The 23298-nt window shown below is 44.9% G+C and overlaps 1 protein-coding gene across 1 annotated transcript in view; it reads left to right on the top strand.

The window, feature by feature from the left end:
• VPS13D (vacuolar protein sorting 13 homolog D) overlaps window positions 1-23298 on the top strand; it is a 3321573-nt gene that overhangs the window by 539437 nt on the left and 2758838 nt on the right. The window contains exon 13 of the mRNA XM_044060428.1: window positions 466-639. Within this exon, the coding sequence (XP_043916363.1) occupies window positions 466-639 (174 nt within the window). The remainder of the gene's footprint in view (window positions 1-465; window positions 640-23298) is intronic.

Here is a 23298-nt window from a genome sequence, read left to right as displayed (position 1 = left end):
TCAGGGCTCTGCTAACTCTTTCCTCTCCTCCCAGGATGGACAAGGCTTGATACTTCCATTGCCAAAAGCACTGATTATACCTGGGTTGACTGGAGGGTAGTTAGAGCAGTGTCCCTCTGTGACAAAGACTCAGAATCCAGATGGACACTCCTGGTTTGTCATGTGTCATCATTTCAGGCACTGCACAGTTGTGAACATGCTTACAGGTGCACCTGCTAAAGAGAAAAGCAGCCAGATAACAGACAGCAAAGGGGAGCATGCGAGTCCTGGACCCACTAAAGAAGACTCCCTCACAGGTTAACTATTACAGTAAGTACATATCTATTATTTCCTACACAGCGCCTTGTCAAGACTGCTGATACTTCACAGGACCATTTTGTTGTTTATGTTTGGTTTGCAAATAATTATCTGATATCATATTTGAAAGCTGTCTTTCGTTAGAAAGTATTTTTTTTTCTTCTCTAGGCACAGATGAATTTTTTGACCCTGCAGCTGACTCATCCAGTATGAATACCTTCACAAAGAGAGATCATCTCTTTGCCAAGCTAAACCTCCATTTGCAGGGGGGAACAGTCACTCTTTTACAGCAGGTGTGGCCAGCTGCAAGTGAAGCTGCTTTCATGCAGTTAGAATTTGCAGGTATGTTGCAAGAGTAACACACATGCATCTTGAAGCACTTGTGTTGTAGTTATTTGACAAAATCTTTTCACATAACTCCTTACTTAGAAAGTGGTTTATTTAGTTTGTTTTTCCTTTTCTTGCAAGTGAATTAACATTTTGTGTGTAGTGGTATTAAATAAATTGGAACAACAGCTTGTCTTGAATATTTCATATGGTTTTAATTAATACTGTATTTCAGAGACAGAGTTGAGGACAGTTTATTTCAGGTGGGGCAGTTAAAGTCATGTAAAGGGGGATGTTCATCATGTTTCACTGCTGCAGTCATTACACTTGGGTTATCCTGCCGTCAGGCGGGCCCGCAGTTGGCCTGAGTTCCAAAGTCTTGGTCCGGCGTCGGTTGCTGTCACCTCTTCCCTGATGTCAGTGCGCCAGAGGTATATAAGAAGCAGCCAACGCCATTTTCTTCAGTCTTTCTTGCCGGGCACGGTGCCCGAAGCAAAAGCAGTTTGCAAGTGCCGGTCGGCCGACTCCTGAGATTTCAAATTCGATTTCAGAACCAAAGTCTTCAATAAAGCTAAGTACCCCGTTGGGGAAACTTTTTCTTGCCTCAGACCGATGTCAGTAAAAGTTAATAATTGTATTTCTTGTGGGAAGTAAATACCTCATAAGGATTTTCATTCTTACTGTATTCCATGCCTAGGCCCAGATCACGATGTCACTAGTTGTCGGTTTTGTGCTAGATTTAACAAACGCACTATAATACGTCGGTTTGATTTTGCTCGCCATTACTTTGGGCGAAGATTTAATTATACAATGCCATCGGAACAACCGACGACCGGAATGCACAAAAAACGCAAAGATAAAGATAAGGAAAGGCATCCGAGGCCCAAAACTGACGGCAAAGCCTTTTCTAGGCCAGTCGTCGGTTCGTCAGTTTTCAGTGAGGCGCTTTCGCAGCCCCTGACACCCGCTACCTCAGAACCACAGGCCGCGACCGACTCCCACGTGGAGGTGCCTAGGCCTCTGGATACTTAAGGTGTTGGGCCAATGGAGATTAACCCTTCAGATGGGTCCAGAGCCGCTGAGCAGGCATCGGCTTCTGAGGGTGTTTTCAGGCCTACTCAACTTACCATTGCAACTACAGCCAAGACTAAGCCTACATTAAAGACAAAGAAGCAAGTACAGCATTCAGCTGGACAGGCCTCCACGCCTAAAAAACAGATGCTCAAGATGGCCGAAGACTCAATAACTCTGATCAGGGGTTTCCATCCCCCTTCTGATAAAAGGCGTAGGCAGGATACAGACTATGATTCCTCTGACCAGGTTTCAATATATGCTGATTCCTCTTCAGACAAGGGATGTTCTTTACCCCCCTATGAGGATTCTGATGCTGAAGAATCAATTCCTTCAGCTTTTTCTCCTGAGGATTACTCTTTTGGGGAAACTTTACATTCCATGAGTGAGCATTTCCATTGGGAGGGCCAGGATTACTCAGAATCCAAGAAAAGGTTCAGAGACTTTCTTTTACTGCCTCAGCACATGCCCCTTGCTATTCCGCCAGTGTTGGACATTGTGGATGTGTTCTCTGAATATAGTTTAAATCCTGATTCTTTACCCCCAGCTCCAGTCAAGCCAGACAGGTACTACGGAGTCCCTGACTCTCACAAATTTCTTTATAAAAACCCTGTTGCTGACCCAGAAACTATTTCCCAGGGTGCCAAAGGGGTTAAGGCTTCCACGGCTAAGAATCCAGTTCCCTCGTATAGGGACTATAGAGCATTAGACAGATGGGGAAAGAAAGTTTACACCTCTGCACCTTTAGCAGTGAGGGCTCTAAATTGCCAGTTTCACATGCTTAATTATCAACAATACTTACTGTCTCAATTAAAACAGAAAATGAGTACAAATGCAGAACAACCTGACTATAAGGAAATGCAGGATTTATTGCATGCAACTGAACAAGTGGGAAAGCATACTTTGCAATGTGGTTTTGATTCATTAGAAGCTTCTTGTAGAGCAGCAGTTACAGGATCTGTGATTCGAAGGCATGCTTGGTTAAAAGAACAAAGTTTACCAGATCATGTTAAGGCAAAAGTATTGGATGCTCCTTTGCAGCAAGATAATGTATTTGGTATTAAGGCAGAAGAGGTATTAAAGAAAATGGAGGATAAGGCAAAATCTATGCAAACAGTGAAGGATTTCTTACAGGTACAGCCACCAAGATTTAGCAGAAATTGGCCTACAAAGAATTGGTCCTTTCCAGTGTCAGACAGGCCACAAATAGGCAGATACAGATGCCCAAGAGGCAGATCTCAACCACAAGGCTCTTACAGACCATGACAGTGGGGTGCTTCAAACCCAAAAGGAGGTGAGGACAAGTCACAACCTTACAGGAAACAGTCCCAATGACTTCCCCCTTCCAGTGCCAAACTCTTCCCCTTTGGCAGCTCCCTTAGGGGGGAAACTAACACTTTTTTCTCAAAATTGGCAAGCAATCACCCAAGACAATTGGGTGCTGAATATTGTGTCTCAAGGTTACAGGTTCCACTTTCACACTTTTCCAAGGCTAAAAGGAATGCCAGACCTGCCACAAAATCAATGGGCAGTGGCACAAAAACAAATTACAGCTCTCATGGACATGAGAGCTATTCAAAAAGAACCACAGCAGGAAAAAGGACAAAGATTTTACTCAAGACTCTTCCTGGTACCCAGAAAGGACAAAGCCTGGAGACCCATTCTGGACCTTTCCACTCTAAATACTTACCTGGATATTCCGAAATTCAAAATGCTGACACTACAACAGCTCCTTCCCATGTTGGGCAAGAAAGCTTGGCTTGTTACTTTGGACCTCAAAGAGGCATACCTGCATGTCCCTATCAGACAAAATTGCAGAAGATACCTCAGATTCATAGCTGGTTCAATGCACTACCAATTCTCTGCACTGCCCTTTGGCTTATCTACTGCGCCCAGGGTCTTTACCAAGTGCCTGGCACCAGTAATTGCATTTTGCAGACAAAAAGGAATTCAAATATATCTATATCTGGACGACTGCCTGATTCAAGCAGAGAGCAAGGACATTCTTCTACAGCATCTGGCGTTCGTAAAAAGATTGTTAAGTTGCCTAGGGTACACAGTAAACGAAAAGAAATCAAAACTAGTGCCCTCACAAGAGATAATATTCCTGGGTGCCAGCTTAAATACAACGGCCCAGATGGCTTATCTCATGCCAGACAAACAAGGACAACTGACTCAGTATTTTCAGTTGATGGCAACAAAGTCCCAACTCCCTGCAAGAAAAATTCTGCAGGCCTTGGGATTCATGGCATCCTGCATACTAATTCCATATGCAAGACTGCATATGAGGAAATTACCATGGTACCTAAAAAGTGTTTGGTCTCAACATTCTCACAGCTTGGAGACAGTAATACCACTAATTCCCTGCCTACAAAAGGAGTTTCGATGGTGGGCACAGGCATGTCACCTCAACAAGGGTCAGCCTTTCACTCTTCCCACAGCCAGGCAGACTTTAACAACAGACGCCTCGGATTATGCCTGGGGAGCACACATGGCAGGAAAATGTATTCAGGGCAAATGGACCACAGACCAAATTCATCTACACATCAATCAAAAAAGATGTTGGCTGTTCAAAATGCCCTTACAGCTTTCAAGGACCTTCTGCATCCAGGACAATTACTATTAAAGACAGACAACACCACTGTAATGTGGTACATAAACAAACAAGGGGGCACTCATTCTTACCCCCGAAGCAGACAAGCCATGACCTTGTGGAACACAGTTCTAACCTATCAAGTTCATCTGCAAGCACAATTCCTGCCAGGAAAGAAAAACACTCTGGCAGACGACTTAAGCAGAAACATCATGGATCCTCACGAGTGGAAATTAAATCCACAAGTCTTCAGCATGATAATGCAAAAATGGAGTGCCCGGATATAGATCTTTTTGCCTCACCACTGAATTACCAACTACAAAAATTCTGCACAAGGACTTATCACACACAAGCATGGAAAGTGGATGCTCTTTCGTTCAGCTGGAAAAACCTAAATGTTTATGCCTTCCCACCTCTGCCTCTCCTTACAAAGGTACTCCTAAAAGCCAGACAAGAAAAACCACAGATGATTCTGATTGCTCCAGACTGGCCATGCCGGCATTGGTACCCAATCTTAAAGAACTTAGCTCAAGGCCCACCTTGGATTTTGCCTCAAATTCCACACCTTCTGACTCAGCAAAACAATCAGATACTGCACAGTCAGTTCAAAACCTTAAACCTGGCTGCATTGCAGATTCATTAGCCAAACAGACGACTTCTCTCTCTAAAGCTGTTATGGATGACATTTTGGAGGCCAGGAAGTTTAGCACCAGGAAATCTTGTTCAGAAAAGTGGAAGAAATTCTATGCCTGGAACCAGGCTCAAAACCTTGATCCTCTGGTCCCTAACATTCCTCAGATACTACAGTACTTGACTGAGATGCTGGACAAAGGACTACCTTTCTCATCCATTAAGATTCACGCTTCTGCCATCTCGGCTCATTACAACACAGACCCTCCTATTTTCTCTCACCCATTGCTAAAGCAGTACCCCAGAGGGGCTAAAAACATAAGACTGCCCGGGAGAGCACCAACAACAACTTGGGACCTCAATTTCGTTTTGGAAAAGCTCACTTTGCCTCCTTTTGAACCAGCCAATTCAGCAGAGTTAAAATGTATATCATGGAAAACTGCTCTGATTCTGGCAATAACCTCAGAACGAAGAGTCTCAGAACTGCAGGCACTAATGGCAGTGGAGCCTTTTATCATTTTCCACCACGACAGGGTTTCTTTAAGAACAAACCCTACCTTTATGCCTAAGGTGGTATCCAGTGTGGCTCTTAACCAAACTATTCACTTGCCAACATTTTATCCAAATCCCCAGAATAAGGGGGAGAGACTTCTACATTCCTTGGATATACACAGGCAATTGCGCTTCTACTTGGACAAAACAAAAGATTTCAGAAAATCTGAACAATTGTTTGTATCATATGCTGCAGGATCACAGGGAAAGGCTATTTCAAAGTGGATAGGACACTGTATCCGGTTCTGCCACACACAGCATGGGAAACCTGTACCTAGTAATATTAGACCACATTCCACCAGGGCAACTGCCACTTCTACTGCCTACCTTAGAGGAGTACCTACCAAAGATATCTTGGAAGCTGCAACTTGGAGTTCAGTGCACACCTTTACCAAGCATTACCATTTGCCTCTTTATTCTAGATCCAGAGCTGGCTTTGCCACTGCAGTGCTGCAGGGCCTCATAGCCACACCAAATCCTCTATAGAGCCAGCCACCCAAACTCAGCTTTGGGATTCCACCCAAGTGTAATGACTGCAGCAGTGAAACACGATGAACATAGTGCAGTTGTGTACCTACCATAAATGTAGATGTTTGAGTGTCTTCACTGTTGCAGTCCAGGTTACCCACCCGCCAGCCCCTCTTTCTTATCTGGGACTAACCTTTACTACCTATGTGGTGTATTTGCTGGTTACTGAAGGTTTTATTTTTACCTTTTTTGTATGTTTTATTAGCAATATATATTGCCTACTATTTTTGGGGGCACCTGACATCTGGGGCAGGAAAAACTGAAGAAAATGGCATCGGCTGCTTCTTATATACCCCTGGCGCACTGACGTCAGGGAACAGGCGACAGCAGCCGACGCCGGACCAAGACTTTGGAACTCAGGCCCACTGCGGGCCCGCCTGACGGCAGGATAACCCAAGTGTAATGACTGCAGCAGTGAAGACACTCGAACATCTACATTTATGGTAGGTACAAAACTGTACTTTACCTTATATCAGCTGATGCGAATGGGAGATGAAGGCAGTAGGCTCCTCAACCTTGTATCCTTTGTGTATTTCAGTGGGCTTAATAGGATACTATGAATATGTTTGCAGATTGAGATTACAGTATCAGGAGTAAAAGAGTGAACCCAGGGAAGGGAAAATACAGGAGAAATGATAATAACATTTGCCTTTACTGAGTTAATGTCCTGCTGGATATGTCAGACAGATTTTACCAGAAGTGGCAGATTCTAAAATTCTGGAGTGCTATGAGACCATTAATGTTCAAGGGCTACAAATGCAAAGTGTAAATGAGAAATGTGGTGAGTGGTGTATATAGTTTTAAACTTTTTATACTTTTCCTTAGTTAAGATAGCAGTTAAATTGAACAGGCCATCCATCTGCGGTAAAAGAGCCATCTCTTTGTGTGACTCTCTCTCAGAATTTCAGATGCATGTCATCTTGCTCTTGAATTTACCTTGAAGGTTTTCAGATTTTAGAATACTGTCTTCTGTTGCTTTCTGTAGATGTCCTTCAAGGATGCATCTGCAGTCATAACATATGGGTTGTCCTGCCTCAGGCAGCCCTTCGGTCGGCCGGATTCCAAAGTCTGGGTCTGGCCTCGGCTGATGTCGCACTTTCCCCGATGTCAGAGCATCTGGGGTATAAAAGCATCAGCCGACGCCATTTTCCTCAGTCTTTCTTGCCGCGCGGTGCCCGAAGCAGAAGCTGTTCGCAAGTGCCGGTCGGTCAGATCCAGTGATTTCAGCTACCGAAGACTTCGAAAAAAGCTAAGTACCCCGTTGGGGACTCTTTCTTGCCTCAGCCGATGTCAGACAAAGTAAATAATTGTTTAACTTGTGGGAAACAAATACCTCATAAGGATTTCCATTCTTACTGCCTTCCTTGCTTAGGCCCAGACCACGACGTATCGGCCTGTTTAGCCTGTGCCTCCTTCAACCAACGAACTCTTAGACGTCGGTTGGAGTTTGCAGAGGAATTTTTTGGAGCCGCTTTTGCTTATAAAATGCAGTCGGAGACTCCGCCTTCGCATATGGTCAAAAAACGCAAGGAAAAGGACCGACACTCGCGGCCCGCGGTTTTGGCTGAAACCACGGCTAGGCCTACCGCGAGTGTCTCGGTTTCGGCCGAAACCGAGTCCTCGGCGATTCCTTCTTCCGAAACCATACTTCCGACCACCGAGGCCCGAGAGGCCCCGGCTGAGTCGGCTTCAGAACTACCTACCGAAGCTAGTGTTCAGGAATTGTCCAACACCATACCTTTGGACATTTCTACCCCTGCACGTGGGGCAGCTAGGCCCCCAGCTTCTATGTCCATTAAGGCCTTTTCTAGGGCTAAAGCTGCCAAACTTTCAAAAGCTTTGCTTGCCAAATCTCCATCCCAGAGGCCTTCCTCTAGTTCACAGATCCTCAGCCTTGCTGAGGACCTTATCTCCTTAATTAGGGGTTCACAACCTCACCCAGACAGGGCCTCTCAACCTCCTCCAGACAAAAGGCCCAGGACTGACCCCTCTGAACCACACTCCTCAGATGATTCCACAGATGGATCTGACTTGTCAGACCACCAGGAAGGGGCTTACTCGCCTTATGAGGATTCAGATGCAGAGGAATCTATCCCTTCGGCCTCCCCTCCTGAAGAGTTTTCCTTTGGGGAGACCTTACACTCCATGAGAGAGCACTTTTAATGGCAAGGTCAGGATTTCTCTGATTCTAGAAAAAGATTAAGGACCTTTTTGCATTTTCCTCAGCATAGGCCCTTAGCTATACCTCCTGTTCTAAATGTAATTGATGATGTGTACAGTGATGTCAGTATAGCCCCTGATACTCTTCCTCCGGCCCTTGCCAAACCTGACAGATATTACAGGGTCCCGGATTCTCATTTCCATCTGTATAAAGCCCATGCTGCAGACCCAGAAACTATTTCTCAGGGCCCTAAAGGGGTCGCAGCCGCTACTGCCAAAAATCCCCTACCCTCTGAAAGAGAGTCTAGAGCTTTAGAGAGATGGGGAAAGAAGGTGTATACATCTGCAACTCTTTCTGCCAGGGCATTAAACTGTCAATTCCATATGATACAGTACCAAGAGTATTTGTTAGATGAACTGAATAAGAAACTTTCTTCTCCTGAACCCTTAGACCGTAAATCCCTTCAGGATTTGGTACATAACTCACAACAGGTTAGTAATCATTTCTTAAAATGTGATGCACTGGAGGCTTCATTTAGATCAGCTATGACTGGGGCAGTTATTCATAGGCATGCCTGGCTGAAGGAGCAATCTTTGCCGGACCATGTCAAAGCTAAACTCCTCGATGCTCCAATGGAGAAACAAAATTTATTTGGCTCCCCTGCACAGGAGATTCTAAAAAAGGTTGAAGAAAAAGCAAAATCTGTGCAAACAGTTAAAGATTTCCTGCAAGTTCAACCACCGAGATTCAGCAGAAACTGGCCTACAAAGAATTGATCCTTTTCAGACTCTAACAGAGCCCAGAGAGGCAGGAACAGGTGCCCTAGAGGCAGAGGTCAATCGAAGGGCTCCTACAGAGGCCGTCAGTGGCAGTCTGCCAACCAGAGGAGTAGTGCAACAGCTACAACTACAACCACTACTACAGGACAGACCCAATTACTTGACTCTGATTCCGCCTACCAGGGATCAACTGGAAGCACCCTTGGGCGGAAAGCTGGCTTTATTCTCAAAAAACTGGCATTGCATTACAAAGGATACATGGACATTGCAAATAATAGACAAAGGATACAGGTTTCACTTCCACACTTTGCCAAAAAGAAGCGGAATGCCAAACCTTCCACCAAATCAGAAGGCAGAGGGTTTAAGACAAATCAGCAATTTACTTCAGATGAAAGCTATAGAAAAGGTACCATGTTCAGAACAAGGCCAAGGATTTTACTCCAGACTATTCCTTGTACCAAGAAAAGAAAACCAATGGAGGCCTATTCTCGACCTGTCCGCACTGAACACTTATCTCATTGTGCCAAAATTCAAAATGCTGACCCTACAGCAACTTCTTCCCATGTTGGGCAAGGAGTCTTGGCTGGTGACTCTAGATCTCAAGGAGGCATACCTGCACGTCCCTATCCGACCAAATTGCAGAAGACACCTCAGATTTCTTGCAGGATCAGAGCATTATCAATTCTCAGCATTGCCCTTTGGCTTATCTGCTGCGCCGAGAGGATTCACGAAATGCCTGGCATCAGTAATTGCACATTGCAGACTACAGGGAATTCAAATTTATCCATACCTGGACAACTGCCTAATACAAGCGGACAACAAGAAAAAATTGTTAAAGGACTTGGCCTATGCCATACACCTACTACAGACCTTGGGATACACAGTCAACATCCAAAAGTCAAGACTAGTACCATCCCAAAGGATAACCTTTTTGGGTGCAGATCTGGACACAAACACCCAGATGGCTTTTCTCACAGAAGAAAAACAAAAACAACTTCCAGATTACTTCATGATTCTGACAAGACAAGCTCAGCTTACTGCAAGGAAAATCCTGCAGGCCCTGGATTACATGGCATCCTGCATAATTTTAATCCCACATACCAGGCTACATATGAGGAAATTACAATGGTACGTAAGGAGTGTATGGTCTCAACACAGTCACAGTTTAGAAACCATGATACCAATCATTCCATGCCTTCAAAAGGAATTCCTGTGGTGGGCTCAGGCCTGCCAGTCCAACAGAGGGTTGCCTTTTAACAAACCAAAAACAAGGCAGACCATCACCACGGACGCCTCAGACCGATGGGGAGCACACATGGAGGACAAATGTATCCAAAGCCTATGGCCTCAAGGGCAGCTAAGCATGCACATAAACCAAAAGGAAATGCTGGCAGTGAGGCATGCAATCGAGGCATTCAAACCCTTCCTCCAACAAGGACATCTGTTAATAAGGACAGACAACACCACGGTCATGTGGTACATAAACAGGGAGGCACACATTCCTACCCACTATGCCGGATGGCTATGAATCTGTGGGATCTATGCCTGAATCTCAATATCCATCTGCAGGCCCAATTCGTGCCAGGAAAAGAAAATGCACTAGCGGACAGCTTAAGCAGAACTACCATGGATGCACACGAATGGATGCTGCACCCAAACATCTTCAAACTCATAACAAAGACATGGGGAATGCCAGAGATAGATCTGTTCGCCTCCCCACTCAACCACCAACTGAAGACATTCTGCTCAAGGACATACCACCCACAAGCTTGGAGGGTGGACTCTCTCTCTTTCAGCTGGAATGCCCTAACAGTATATGCCTTCCCACCTCTCCCATTGATGTACAGGGTTCTACTGAAGATCAGGGAGGAACAGCCAAAAGTGATACTAATAGCTCCGGACTGACCAAGACAACACTGGTACTCACTATTGAGAAGCATGTCTCAGGCAAATTCATGGCCTCTCCCCCTATGGCCTCTTCTTCTAACGCAGAACAATTTCAAGACCCTGCATCCCAACTTGAAAACATTGCAGCTAACTGCCTGGAAAATTCCTTAAATTCCAATCAAACTGTTTTATCTCAGAGGGTGAAGGACATTATCCTGGAGGCTCACAGGCCTTCCACAAGGAAGACATACTCAGCTAAATGGAAGAGATTTCTCATTTGGAGCACATCAAAGGGTACAGATGTCACAGTGGCAAACCTAGCACATATCCTAGAATACTTAGCAGAATTGTTCCACAATGGCCTGTCTTATTCTTCCATTAAGATTCATGCTTCAGCAATTTCAGCAGAATACAATGTGGATCCACCCATCCTCTCACACCCTCTCCTCAGACAATTTCTGAGAGGAATCAAAAATGTTAAACCTCCAATAACACCCCCTCTACCTGCCTGGGATCTCAATTTTGTGCTGGAAAAACTGACACTACCCCCTTTTGAACCAGCAGCATCAGCGGATCTACAGTTTCTATCTTGGAAAACTGCATTCCTTCTGGCAATCACTTCAGCAAGAGGAGTATCTGAGTTACAAGCGTTAATGGTAGTGCAGCCTTTTCTTATTTTTTACCAGGATAGAGTGTCACTAGGAACCAATCCTACTTTCATGCCAAAGGTGGTATCTAGGGTATCCTTGAACCAAGCTATTCACTTGCCTACGTTCTTCCCTAATCCACAGAATAAAGGGGAAAAACTTTTGCACACCCTGGATATACACAGACAACTACGCTACTATTTGGACAGAACAAAAACAAGCAGAAAAACTGAAAAACTTTTTGTGCTTCTGCAATCTTTTTTCTAGCTGCTTTTTGGGACTTAGTTCGTATTTTGTTTTTGTAGCATATGCAACTGGGGTGCAAGGAATAGCAATTTCCAAACAGACAATTTCAAAATGGATAGGAAATTGCATTCGCTTTTGCTACTCCTTTCATGGAAAGACAGTTCCTGAAAATATCAGGCCTCACTCCACAAGGGCCACGGCCACCACTACAGCTTTCCTACGGGGGGTGGCTACCAAGGCTACCAAGGACATTTTAGAAGCTGCTACTTGGAGCCCCGTGCATACATTTGCCAAGCATTACAATCTACCTTTATACTCTAGATCCAGAGCAGGGTTTGCAACTGCAGTCCTGCAGGAACTACACTATCCTTCTCTTAGTACCTCCTCCCCCAGATTGGCTATGGTATTCTACCCATATGTTATGACTGCAGATGCATCCTTGAAGGACATAGTACAGTTTTGTACCTACCATAAATGTAGATGTCCGATAGGTATGCATCTGCAGTCAGGATTACCCTCCCTCCTTCCCCTCTGTGGTATTCCTAGGGTGCTTACCCCTCTTTTAGCTAGCTGGGGAATCTGTTATGGTGTATTTGTTTGTTTATTCATGAATGTAATTTGCAAATGTTTGGAACTTTTCAGCATTTATCCAAATTTAGCCTTCCTAGAGGGCACCTGGCATCTTGGGCAAGAAAAACTGAGGAAAATGGCGTCGGCTGATGCTTTTATACCCCAGACGCTCTGATGTCGGGGAAAGTGCGACATCAGCCGAGGCCAGACCCAGACTTTGGAATCCGGCCGACCGAAGGGCTGCCTGAGGCAGGACAACCCATATGTTATGACTGCAGATGCATACCTATCGGACATCTAAGTCAAGTAATCAGATCTGTATTTATCTTTCGCAGCTGCAAGGATGTGTTTTGGTGCTAGGCCCAGAGTGCAGATTTGTTCTAACACTACTATTGGTATAGTACCAATCCACCTGTTTCATTTTTTGTTCTTTTCTTTAGTATTATAATCAGCATAGTAGCAAGATTGGGGCAAAGGGGGAATGTGCCCCAGGTGCATCATTTTGGAAGTGCCAGTACAGAAAGCAACGTTTTTATGCTGTTGCACTTCAGATTAAGCAGTCTTATCATTAGAGCATTTTTTTTTTTTTGCTCTTCCAATGAAAAGTTGGTAGGGAGGGGCATACCTCTCAACCTCTTACAGCAAAACATCAGGACAAAGCCTAAAATGATGGGGGGACAAATAGGGACATATTTTAAATATTGCTCTTAGAAAGTTGATCGAATAATAGGTTTTGCCTTAGCATAAATTTTCTGAAGGATGTGGAGTGTTAAACTCAAATGTTTGTCATCATTTAATGACTTCAGTCCTCAGCTATTTGCCAGAAAGGTACAGATTTTAGGAGGAACACACCAAAAATATGAAGCAAAAAGAAAATCTGTACAGTTGAGAGGTTTGGGAAGGGGCTGTGCCTGGAAGGGGGAGTGCTTCGGACTACTGTGAGCACTCAGAGCATATTTGCCTTTTCCTTTCTTTTCTTTTTTTTTTAACCATGAATAAAGTGATGGGGTGGTAGTTCAGGGACTGGCACAGGACGCTGGATGAACCAGCTATGCCTCTGATTATATTAGCTGCTTTTTTCCTAATGGTGATGCAAGATTTGCAAGTGTAGGTTAATAACAGTTAGTAGTTACTGCCAGGTCTATATCAGATAGTTGAAGTCTTATAACTTCAAACACATAATGTTCGAACAATTATGTTCGAAGTTACAAGACTTTGACTATGGATAAAAAAAAACAAAACAACGGAAAACAAAATAAACTGTTTTAAGCACAGGGGAAAGCCCCCCTGCACCCCCCACACCCCACGCTACTTAAATATACCAACTCTGAGATCACACTCCATTGCACAAAATGGAAACCTCCACTTATGGAGATTTCCATTCAAATGCTTGAACTTTTACAAATCCAAACTTATAGTCTCGACCATATGAGGTTCAAACTTGTAAACGTTCGACTATGTGATAGGAACCCGTTATTGCCAGGTGGTGGAGCATGTGGAACAAATGCTAGTATTAACAAATCTGTGAATTTAGTAAGTCAGTAAAAGGATTATTTCCTGAAGATATAGCTTGAAGTAAAATGCAGATCTTTTTATCATTACTACATTCTGTGGCTTTTTTTTTTCAAGCACTGCATTCTGCCAAATCTGATTGCATTTTGCTCTTGGCTCATTACAGCAATTTTACTGTACCTTACACTTGATTTATTACGATTTTTTTACTGCTCTGTCTGAAAAATGTCTCCACTGTGATGGGTACAGTCTTAATGGGGTTGAAGTTTAAACCCAACAAAAAAGTAAATATGTTTTGCAGGAAGCAAGTTTCATTCCAATGCTTTACTTACATATAAAAACTGTACGATCACACAACCATGGGAAGAAATAAGGAGTCCCCAGATCTTTGAATGACTGGTTGTACACTGAGAGAAACTGTGCTGACATGATGATTTTCTATAGAAGACGATGATCGAATAGATGAAAAACACAGGAAGTGTATCTGATGATTTCAAACCCCTCATCCAGTTAGCCTTCAACTAAAGATGTGGTTACATACATATATTTATGTATGTACATGCACTGACTGAAATCACTGATACATTATTCCAAACAAGTGGTTTATCACCACTGATGTCTAGCCAGGGTACCAAAGCTTAACCTTCCCTAGGTCATACGTCCGAAGTGTGACCCTCAGCTCATAAGCACAGGGGTATATAGGCAGGTGTATAAGCCTAGATCCCCATACAGCCTTGCTGCCAGCCGAACGCAGGTTGCCTGTCCATCGACTGATCATCATTTGGTCATTGGTACTGTAACTTCTTTAAAGACAGACAGGTGGCCTGTTGGGGCACCTTCCTTTACTTAAATTGTTGTGCTATTTCTGCATTTAATGACAGCTAGGAAGGGTAAGTGCGAGTGCAGTAGACAAATCCCATACAGAGATTTGCATACCCAGTGTCTCTTCGCCTAGGCACGGAACAAGACTGCAAGGCCATTCCCTTGTTCCCAAGACTTTGCAGTCCTGACTTTGCTAACACTTTCTTGGAAATCCAGTGTCTAAAACTTTTGGCCTGCTGCAAGATGACTGATTCCTTTTCACCAGACATATCTCCCCCTTAAAAAAAAAAAAAAAAGAAAAGAAAAGGTCCAAGCCAGATACTTATTCTACTTTTTCTGACTCTGGTGCACCTGTTGAGGTTCCAGAACCTATGGTATATCTGAATTCACCTCTAATGCCTCTATTGAGACCTCTGTGCCTTGGAGGACCTTATGACTGAGGAAATTTTCCCATAGAGAAAGGTGAATTGTGGATCATAATTTCAGAGGGACGAGAAGGCATCCCACAAATTCTAGTTAGGGAAGAGATCCCGGATAACTTAAGAGGTACGTCAGTGTTCTGGGCCACCGCACTTGCTGCAAGCGGACGTCCCACGAAAAAAAGACTAAGCCTGTATCTTCCTCCCCATCTAAGGAGAAAGAATGGAGGGACTTTTCTCAAGACCATTATGGCCCTGAAACCTCCATTTGCTGTCCACCCTCCTCCTCCCACACCCCAAAAAATTACTGTGGATTCATCATCTTTTGAAGAGGTAGATGCCTCTGATAATTAGCTGGCATACTCCTCTCAAATATACTCCTCTGACCAAATTCCTTCTTATGATGAAGATTCCATTTCTCCTGACTCATTATAAATAAGATGAAACATTTTGAATGGGAGTCTAAGCAGATTATGGAGGTCCTGAAAATGTACTACAACCTCTTGGAAATGGGCATTCTAACCCTTCACCTGTCCCTCCAGTTCTGGAGGCTTTCTTGGATAAATTCCAGTCTTTCTTGCCTACCTCTGATTCACAGCTTCCTACCCACAAAAGACTGGACAGATTTTATAAAGTTCCTGATGAACTGAAATTCTTGTACAAGAATCCTGTGGCAAACTTCTCTGCAGTATCTTTCTATTCTGATAAACCTTGAAAACTTATTTCCAGTGTTAATGCCCTTCCTGCAGACAAAGACAGTAGGGAGATGGATAGGTGGGGGGAAAATATTTATACCTCTTCTACATTGGCATTCAGGACCATTACTTATCAAACTCAGATGCCTAAGTACCTGTTATCCACAAGTAATGGTGAAGTCACATGGGCCAGATAGCAAGCAGCAAATGCCCTTCTTTAATTGGCCTACTCAGGTAACCTGACACAATAAAACTGTAGTTATGATGCTGTAGTGGCTTTTCTTAGAGCTGCTGCTACTGGTTCTGTCACACGTAGGTATAAGTGGTTGCTCAATTAACCCTTGCCAGAAGACTGAAAAGCCCAACTTTTTGATTCTTATTTAGAGGAGGATGTTTTGTTTGGTCAACAAGAGCAAGGGAAAACAACGGAAGACTGTAGGTAGATGCTGTTATCCTGTCTACCTATATACCAGAGGAATTACCCAGCCAAGCCCATTTCTTTTGTTAGAAGGATCTGCAGACTCATTCAAAAACACAAGAATGCTCATATAAAGAGATTCCCAGAGAACTCACAGGTGGATCCCACATCTCCAAGGTCTCCATTTGGAGAAAAATCTCTGCGACTATCAACAGATCAACATTTCTCCAACCCCTCAGTCCTGCCCTGTTCCTCTCCAGTTCACGAGCCATCTCTCAACCAGGCTATCAGTCTACCTGTCTTCTTCCCCAGCCTACTAAACTGGGGTGAAAGACTCGTACACTCTCTAGATGTTCACAGACAGCTGAGGTGGTGTTTGGACAAGACCAAATGTATTCTTAAGGTTGATCAACTGTTTTTCTCATTCATGGACTCAAAGCTGGGATAACCAGTGTATAAGTAAACCATTCCTAAGTTCCTCTCATTCTGTTACACTCTGCATGGCAACCCCTTGCCCTCATGCCGTTGAGCTCACTCTACCAGGGCAGTAGCATCCTCTGGGGCCTTCTACAAAGGAGTAGATGCCAGAGCCATATTGGAAGCTGCCACCTGATCTTCTGTACATGCTTTCACTAAACCCTACAAGATTGATACCTTTTCAAGATGCAGGGTTGCCTTTGCCAGGTTAATGACTATCTGGCCTCTTGGGCAGTTCATCTGTCAACTAGCCAACCCCCTTACATTCCCTTTAGCTCTAGGTATCACCCAGTTGTGTAGAATACTGCAACAGTCATTTCAATCAGTACATAGTACAGTTGTGTAAAAACTTACCATAACAATAGGTGTCCTGCTGGTCACTGTTGCAGTATTCTTTCCCCACCCTCCTTCCTCTCTGAGTTGGTTACCATCTTCTGTTTGTATCTCTCTCTCTCTTTTTCTACCCTTTAGAGATGACTCTAGCACCAAGGGGGCTTCGTATCACTTCATTTTTGATCTCTCCTAGCTGACCAGTCACTGTGTCAGGGGTCTTCAGGTTGCTGGCTTGGAGGTGGGCAGATGTATGAGTATAGCTTCTAAGACTATCTGCTCCTACACTTATGAGCTGAGGTCACATGTCAGACATATGACCTAGGGAAGGTTAAGCATTGGTAACCTTGTCAGACGTCAGTGGTGATAACCCACTTGATGTTCTTTGGGTTTCACTGTTGCAGTCCTCGCATTTGGATTATCCCTGCCAGGGTAGCCCTCGGCCGCCCAAATACCAGAGACTTAATATTTCTGAGTTGGTTGCTGTCACTTGAGGACTGACGTCAGGCCGTCAGTGGTATAAAGTAATGCAGCCGACGCCATTACATCAGTCTTTCTTGCCGTGGAGCCCGAAGCAGAAACAGTTTGCACGAGTGCCAGTTGGCCACTACCTAAGTTTTCATTTCCGAATTGAAGTTGAAGTCTTCTAAAGCTAAGTACCCCACTTGGGGATCCTTTTTTCTTGCACTAACCGATGTCAGAAAAAGTTAATAATTGTCTTGCTGTGAAAAGCAAATACCACACCGAGACTTCCACTCTTACTGCGTCACTTGTCTAGGCCCCGACCACGACATCCCCTGTTGTCGCTTCTGTGCTTTAACGCCAGAACTATCCGTCATCGGGCCCTTATTGTAGCCAGATATTTTTGTTTACAGTCCTCGAATTCCGATATGGCTTTGGTAAGCCATCCGACAGCAGATCTTCCAAAAAAACATAAAGATAAAGACAGACAGAGACAGACCGCTCAGATCCGAACCTTTCGATTATGCTTCCGTTAAGCTAGTAGCCAGTCCTCCGGTACTCAGTGAGGCACTTTCACAGCCCATGATGCCTGCTTCAGTTGATTTGCAGGCTGCTACCGAGACCCTTTCGAAGTCCGGTATGCCGTAAAACTCTTCTTCGTCGAAGAATCCTGCAGTGATCTCTACCTTGAGTAGGTCCAGAGCCGCTGAGCAGGCATCGGCTTCTGAGGAAGTCCTTCGCACTACCGCATTTTGACACAAACCGACATCTTCTTTCATGACTACCATTCTTTCGAAAACAACCAAGTTCCTTAGGCCCAGGGTTCGAACTACACCCAAGAAACCGACTACCCACTCTCAGGCACCTGCTACCTTGCCTCAGTCTCAAATGCTTAAAATGGCGGAAGACCTTATCATGCTGATCAGGGGAAGCCAAGCTACCCCCTCAAAAAGGAAAAGAGATCTGTACCCAGTAGTTTTGTCTGAACAAGAGTCAGATGAATCTGATGCATCTGACTATGAAGACATGCAACCCCACTCTACTTATGAGGATTCTGATGCAGAGGATTCCATTCCTTTAGCCTCTCCCCCAGAGGATTTTTCCTTTGGGGAAACCCTGCATACTTTAACTGAGCATTTCCAATGGGAGAGTCAGGACTACCCTCAGTCTAAAAAGAGACTCGGGGAATTCCTAGACCTTCCGCAACACAGACCCTTGGCCATCCCCCCAGTCCTGGATGTGGTGGATGATGTTTTCCTTTAATCCAGCTTGACTCCTGACGCCCTACCTCCTGCTCCCAGAAAACCAGACAGGTACTACAGAGTCCCTGACTCGCATAAATATCTTTTTAAAAATCCTACAGTTGACCCTGAGGTCATTTCTCAAGGGCCTAAAGGGATTAAAGCAACCTCTGCTAGGAATCCCACCCCCTCAGGCAGGGATTCCCCAGCATTGGACAGATGGGGTGAAAAAAGTATACACTTCAGCTACTCTTGCTATCAGGGCACTAAATTGTCAGTTCCATATGCTTAAATATCAGCAACATACTTTGGAACTCCTTAAACAAAAAAAATCTCTACCTTTCCTGCTTGGGCAGAATCTAAAGACTTACAAGACTTAATGCATTCTGCAAGTCAAGTAACTAAACACACTTTGCACTGTGGTTTTGACGCCCTAGAAGCTTCTTGCAGGGCAGCAGTCACTGGATCTGCCATTATAAGACATGCATGGCTTAACGAACAACCCCTGCCAGACCATGTCAAATCTAAATTGTTGGATGCCCACTTGCACAAAGATAACTTATTTGGCACTAAGGCAGAAGAGGTCTTAAAAGAGATGGAAAAAAAAGCAAAATCTATGCAAACAGTTATCGTGCAGGCACTCAGTTTGGCAGCTTGGCTTATTTCCTAACCCTGAACCAATCTGCTATCCTCAGTAAACAGGTTCTGGATGTTATCTGTGAGGCCAGGCGCCCTAGCACCAGATAGTCTTGTGCAGTTAAATTAAAAAGGTTCTACACCTGGGTACAAGCTAAGGGGCCAATATGGCACAGCCCTCCACCCCTCTCATCCTGGATTACTTAGCTGACCTACTACACAGTGGTCTCTCTTTCTCCTCTATAAAAATTAATGTCTCTGCAATTTCTGCTCACTTTCCCACTGAGCAGCCATTTTTCTCACACCCTTTGATCAAACAGTTCCTCAGAGGGGCTAGCAATTTGAGGCTCCCCAGAAGGGTATCTACACCGGCTTGGGTCCTTAACTTTGTCTTGGAAAAGCTCACCTGCGTCCATTCGAACCAGCTTCATCTGCAGAGCTAAATTTTCTCTCCTGGAAGACAGCCTTCCTTCTGGCCATCACTTCAGCCAGAAGAGTCTCTGAGCTGCAAGCACTCATGGCTGTGGAACTCTTCATCATCTTCCATGCAGACCGGGTACCCTCAGAATGAACCCATCCTTCATGCCCAAGGTGGTGTCCAGTGTGGCTCTCAATCAATCCATTCATTTGCTCACCTTCTTTCCTAATCTCCAGAACAGGGGGGGGGGGGGATTATTCACTCTCTAGATGTGCACAGGCAGCTCAGATACTATCTGGACAGGACTAAATCCTTAAGAAAGTCTGATCAATTCCTGGTTAGCTTTGCTACAGGGGTGGAAAGCAAAGCCATCTCCAAGCAAACCATTTCCAAATGGATAGCACACTGCATCCATTTCTGCTACAAACAGCATGGTAAGCCTCCCCCCAAAGGGGTCAGGACACACACCACCAGAGCAGCCTCCACCTCTGCAGCTTTCCTCAGAGGAGTCCCCACCAGGGACATCCTGGAGGCTGCCACCTGGACATCTTTTCACACTTTCACCAAGCATTACCACCTGCCTCTCTTCTCCAAATCCAATTGCCTCTGCAGTCTTGCAGGGCATCCTAGCCAGCCCCTAGCTTCCTTGACTGCCTCCACCCATTTCCTCAGCTTTGGGATTCTACCCAAATGTGATGACTGCAACAGTGAAACACGAAGAACATAGTATAGTTGTGTACACTTACCATAAATGTAGATGATGGGGGGGGGGCGCATTTCAGGTTTAAGGCCTCAGATGATGCTCACTCGTCATCGGCCAGTCCTGCTAGGCTTGTTATTGTCGAAGAAGGTGAGGCATTTTCACAACTTCCTTCCATGACTGAGGTGGTGGCAAAGGCCTCTATTGAGACCCATTCAGAGTTCGGTATGCCTCCAGTTCCCTCATCTTCCTTTAAAGCTAAAGAACTCAGTTCATTGGTTGGATCCAGGACTGCTATGCAAGCTCCGGTGTCCAACAACTGTTCAAAGACTGATGATGGCTCTTTGCATCGTCAAGAGGTTTCTTCAGCTTACTGCTCGCAAGAGTCAGTTGTCCATCCAAGTGCAGAGGTCAGCCTTAGACCAAAACCAAAAGCTGCTCATAAGAAAGCCACTATTGCTGTGTCTCAGCCTAGGCCTAATGACTCCCACTCTCAGGCCTACCAACAAGACCTTGTGTGGTTGGCTTAGGATTTGATGTCTTGGTTGGATCCAGATGCATTCCACCCCCCTAAGTCCTGCCCAGGTAAAAGAAAAAGGGTCACCCCTCCAGAAGAATTTTTTGACTCTTTGAACTCAGATGATGAATTTGATGAGGAGGAATCCACCCTTGAAGAGGGGGCTCCCATTGCTTCCTATAGAGATTCTAACTCATGGGAGAACCTTGCCTCAACACCCCCCCCCCCCGAGGATATTTTATGCATACCATAAGGGAAAACTTCATATGGGAAGCTCAGGACTACCCATAATCGACGAAGACAATTAGGAAATGTCTTAATCTCCCTGAGCACAAGCCCCTTGCTGTACACCCCCTCAACTTAGAGTTGGTAGACAGTGTTTTCCTGGATTCTTCCTTGCAACTAGACTCTCTTTTCCCCCCACTCCTCAAAAACCAGGAAACTGTTCTTGAGCGGATGAAACATAAATTGGTGGACATTGAAAACAAAGGTCTCTCAAAAGAATCAATATATCTGTGCAACTCGTGCTCTCAGGTGGCTAAACACACTCTGCAATGTGGCTGTGATGCCTTGGAAGCCTCCAGCCAGGACAGCAGCCACAGGATTCATAATCAGAAGACATGCCTGGCTGAGGGAGCAGTCCTTCCCAGAACATGTCAAATCCAAGCTTCCTGACACCCCATTAGAGAGATATTTTTTTCTTTGGTCCTAAGGCTGCAGCTGTCTTTAACAAAATGGAGGATAAGGTCAAGTCCATGCAAACAGTCAAGGACTTAAAATCCAACTCTCTCGTTTCAGTAGAAATTATCCTACCAAGCACTTGTGTTTTCCAGCCCCCCCCCCCCCCATCTATACTGTGTAGGGAAGGAGCCAAAAACAGAACCTGTCTGCCTTCTCAGCCTCCTCTCTTTTAATCCCCCCCCCCCCATGAAACAGTTTCTGTGAGGAACTGTCCACATTAGGCCTCCCAAAAAGCCTCCAGTCCCTCCCTGGGACCTCAGTTTCATTTTGAAGAAATTTACCCTTCCACCCTTTGAACCAGTGGCTTCTGCTGAGATGAAATTCTTGACCTGGAAAACTGCCTGCCTACTAGCCATTACCTCAGCCAGAAGGGTGTCGGAGCTTCAGACCCTTGTGTGTGTAGAGCCCTTCATCCTCCACCCAAATTGTCACTCAGGACCATCCCTTCCTTTATGCCTAAGATGGTGGCAGAGACTTCTTTAAATCAAACCATATACTTGCCTACATTCTTCCCTAACTCCCAAAACAAGGGAGAAAGGATTCGTCATTCTTTGGATGTGCATAGGCAACTGCGTTACTACTTGGATAGAACCAAGAGTGTCAGAAAATCAGACCAACTGTTTGATCCCTCTGAGTGGAAACCAGTTTTCAAGCAAACCATCTCCAAATGATCTTCCATTGCATCTTTTTTGCTACAGCCGTCATGGTAAAAAGCCTCCTGATGCTGTAAGGGCACATTCAACTAGGGCCTTTTCTGCCTTTCTTAAAGGGGTGATCACCAAGGATATTTTGGAAGCAGGTACTTGGACCTCTCTCTGTACATGCCTTCATAAAACAATACCGTCTCCCTACCTTTTCAAAATCCGAGCAGGATTTGCCATTGCCATTTTGCAGGGAGTCCTTGCCCCTCCCTAAGTCTTCCATCCACCCTTCTTTCACCTTTTGGAATCATCCCACACGTCAGAACTGCAGCAGTGAAACAGGATGAACACAGTACAGATGTTCATCATGCATACAGCTGCAGTAACCACATATGGGTTCTCTGCCGTCAGGCGGGTCCTCGGTCGGCCGAATTCCAAAGTCTTGGTCTGGCGTCGGTTGTTGTCGCCTTCTTCCCTGACGTCAGTGCGACAGGGGTATATAAATCACAGCCGACGCCATATTCTCCAGTCTTTTTTGCCGCGTGGTGCCTGAAGCAAAAGCAGTTCGCAAGTGCCGGTCGGCCAGCTCCTGAATTTACAAAAAAATCGGAAACCGAAGTCTTCATTAAAGCTAAGTACCCCGTTGGGGAAACTTTTCTTGCCACAGACCGATGTCAGACAAAGTTAACAATTGTATTTCTTGTGGGAAGCAAATACCGCATAAGGATTTCCATTCCCTTTGCATACCTTGTTTAGGCCCAGACCACGACGTCTCGGGCTGTCGCTTTTGTGCTACTTTCAATAAACGCACTATTAAGCATCGGGCGGAGTTCGACCAACATTATTTTGGTAAAGCCTTTGATTATAAAATGTCGTCGGATACTCTGACTACCGTTTTGTCCAAAAAATGAAAGGACAAGGACCGACACGCGAGGTCCGCGGTCTCCACCGACACCACGCCAAAACCGGCTACACGTGGTC

The sequence above is a fragment of the Protopterus annectens genome, chromosome 2.part0 (genome assembly GCF_019279795.1).
Source record: "Protopterus annectens isolate FY-2018-M chromosome 2.part0, PAN1.0, whole genome shotgun sequence".
NCBI lineage: Eukaryota > Metazoa > Chordata > Ceratodontiformes > Protopteridae > Protopterus > Protopterus annectens.
Note: the sequence above shows the minus strand (reverse complement) of the source record. Positions and strands in the feature narration are given on the sequence as shown.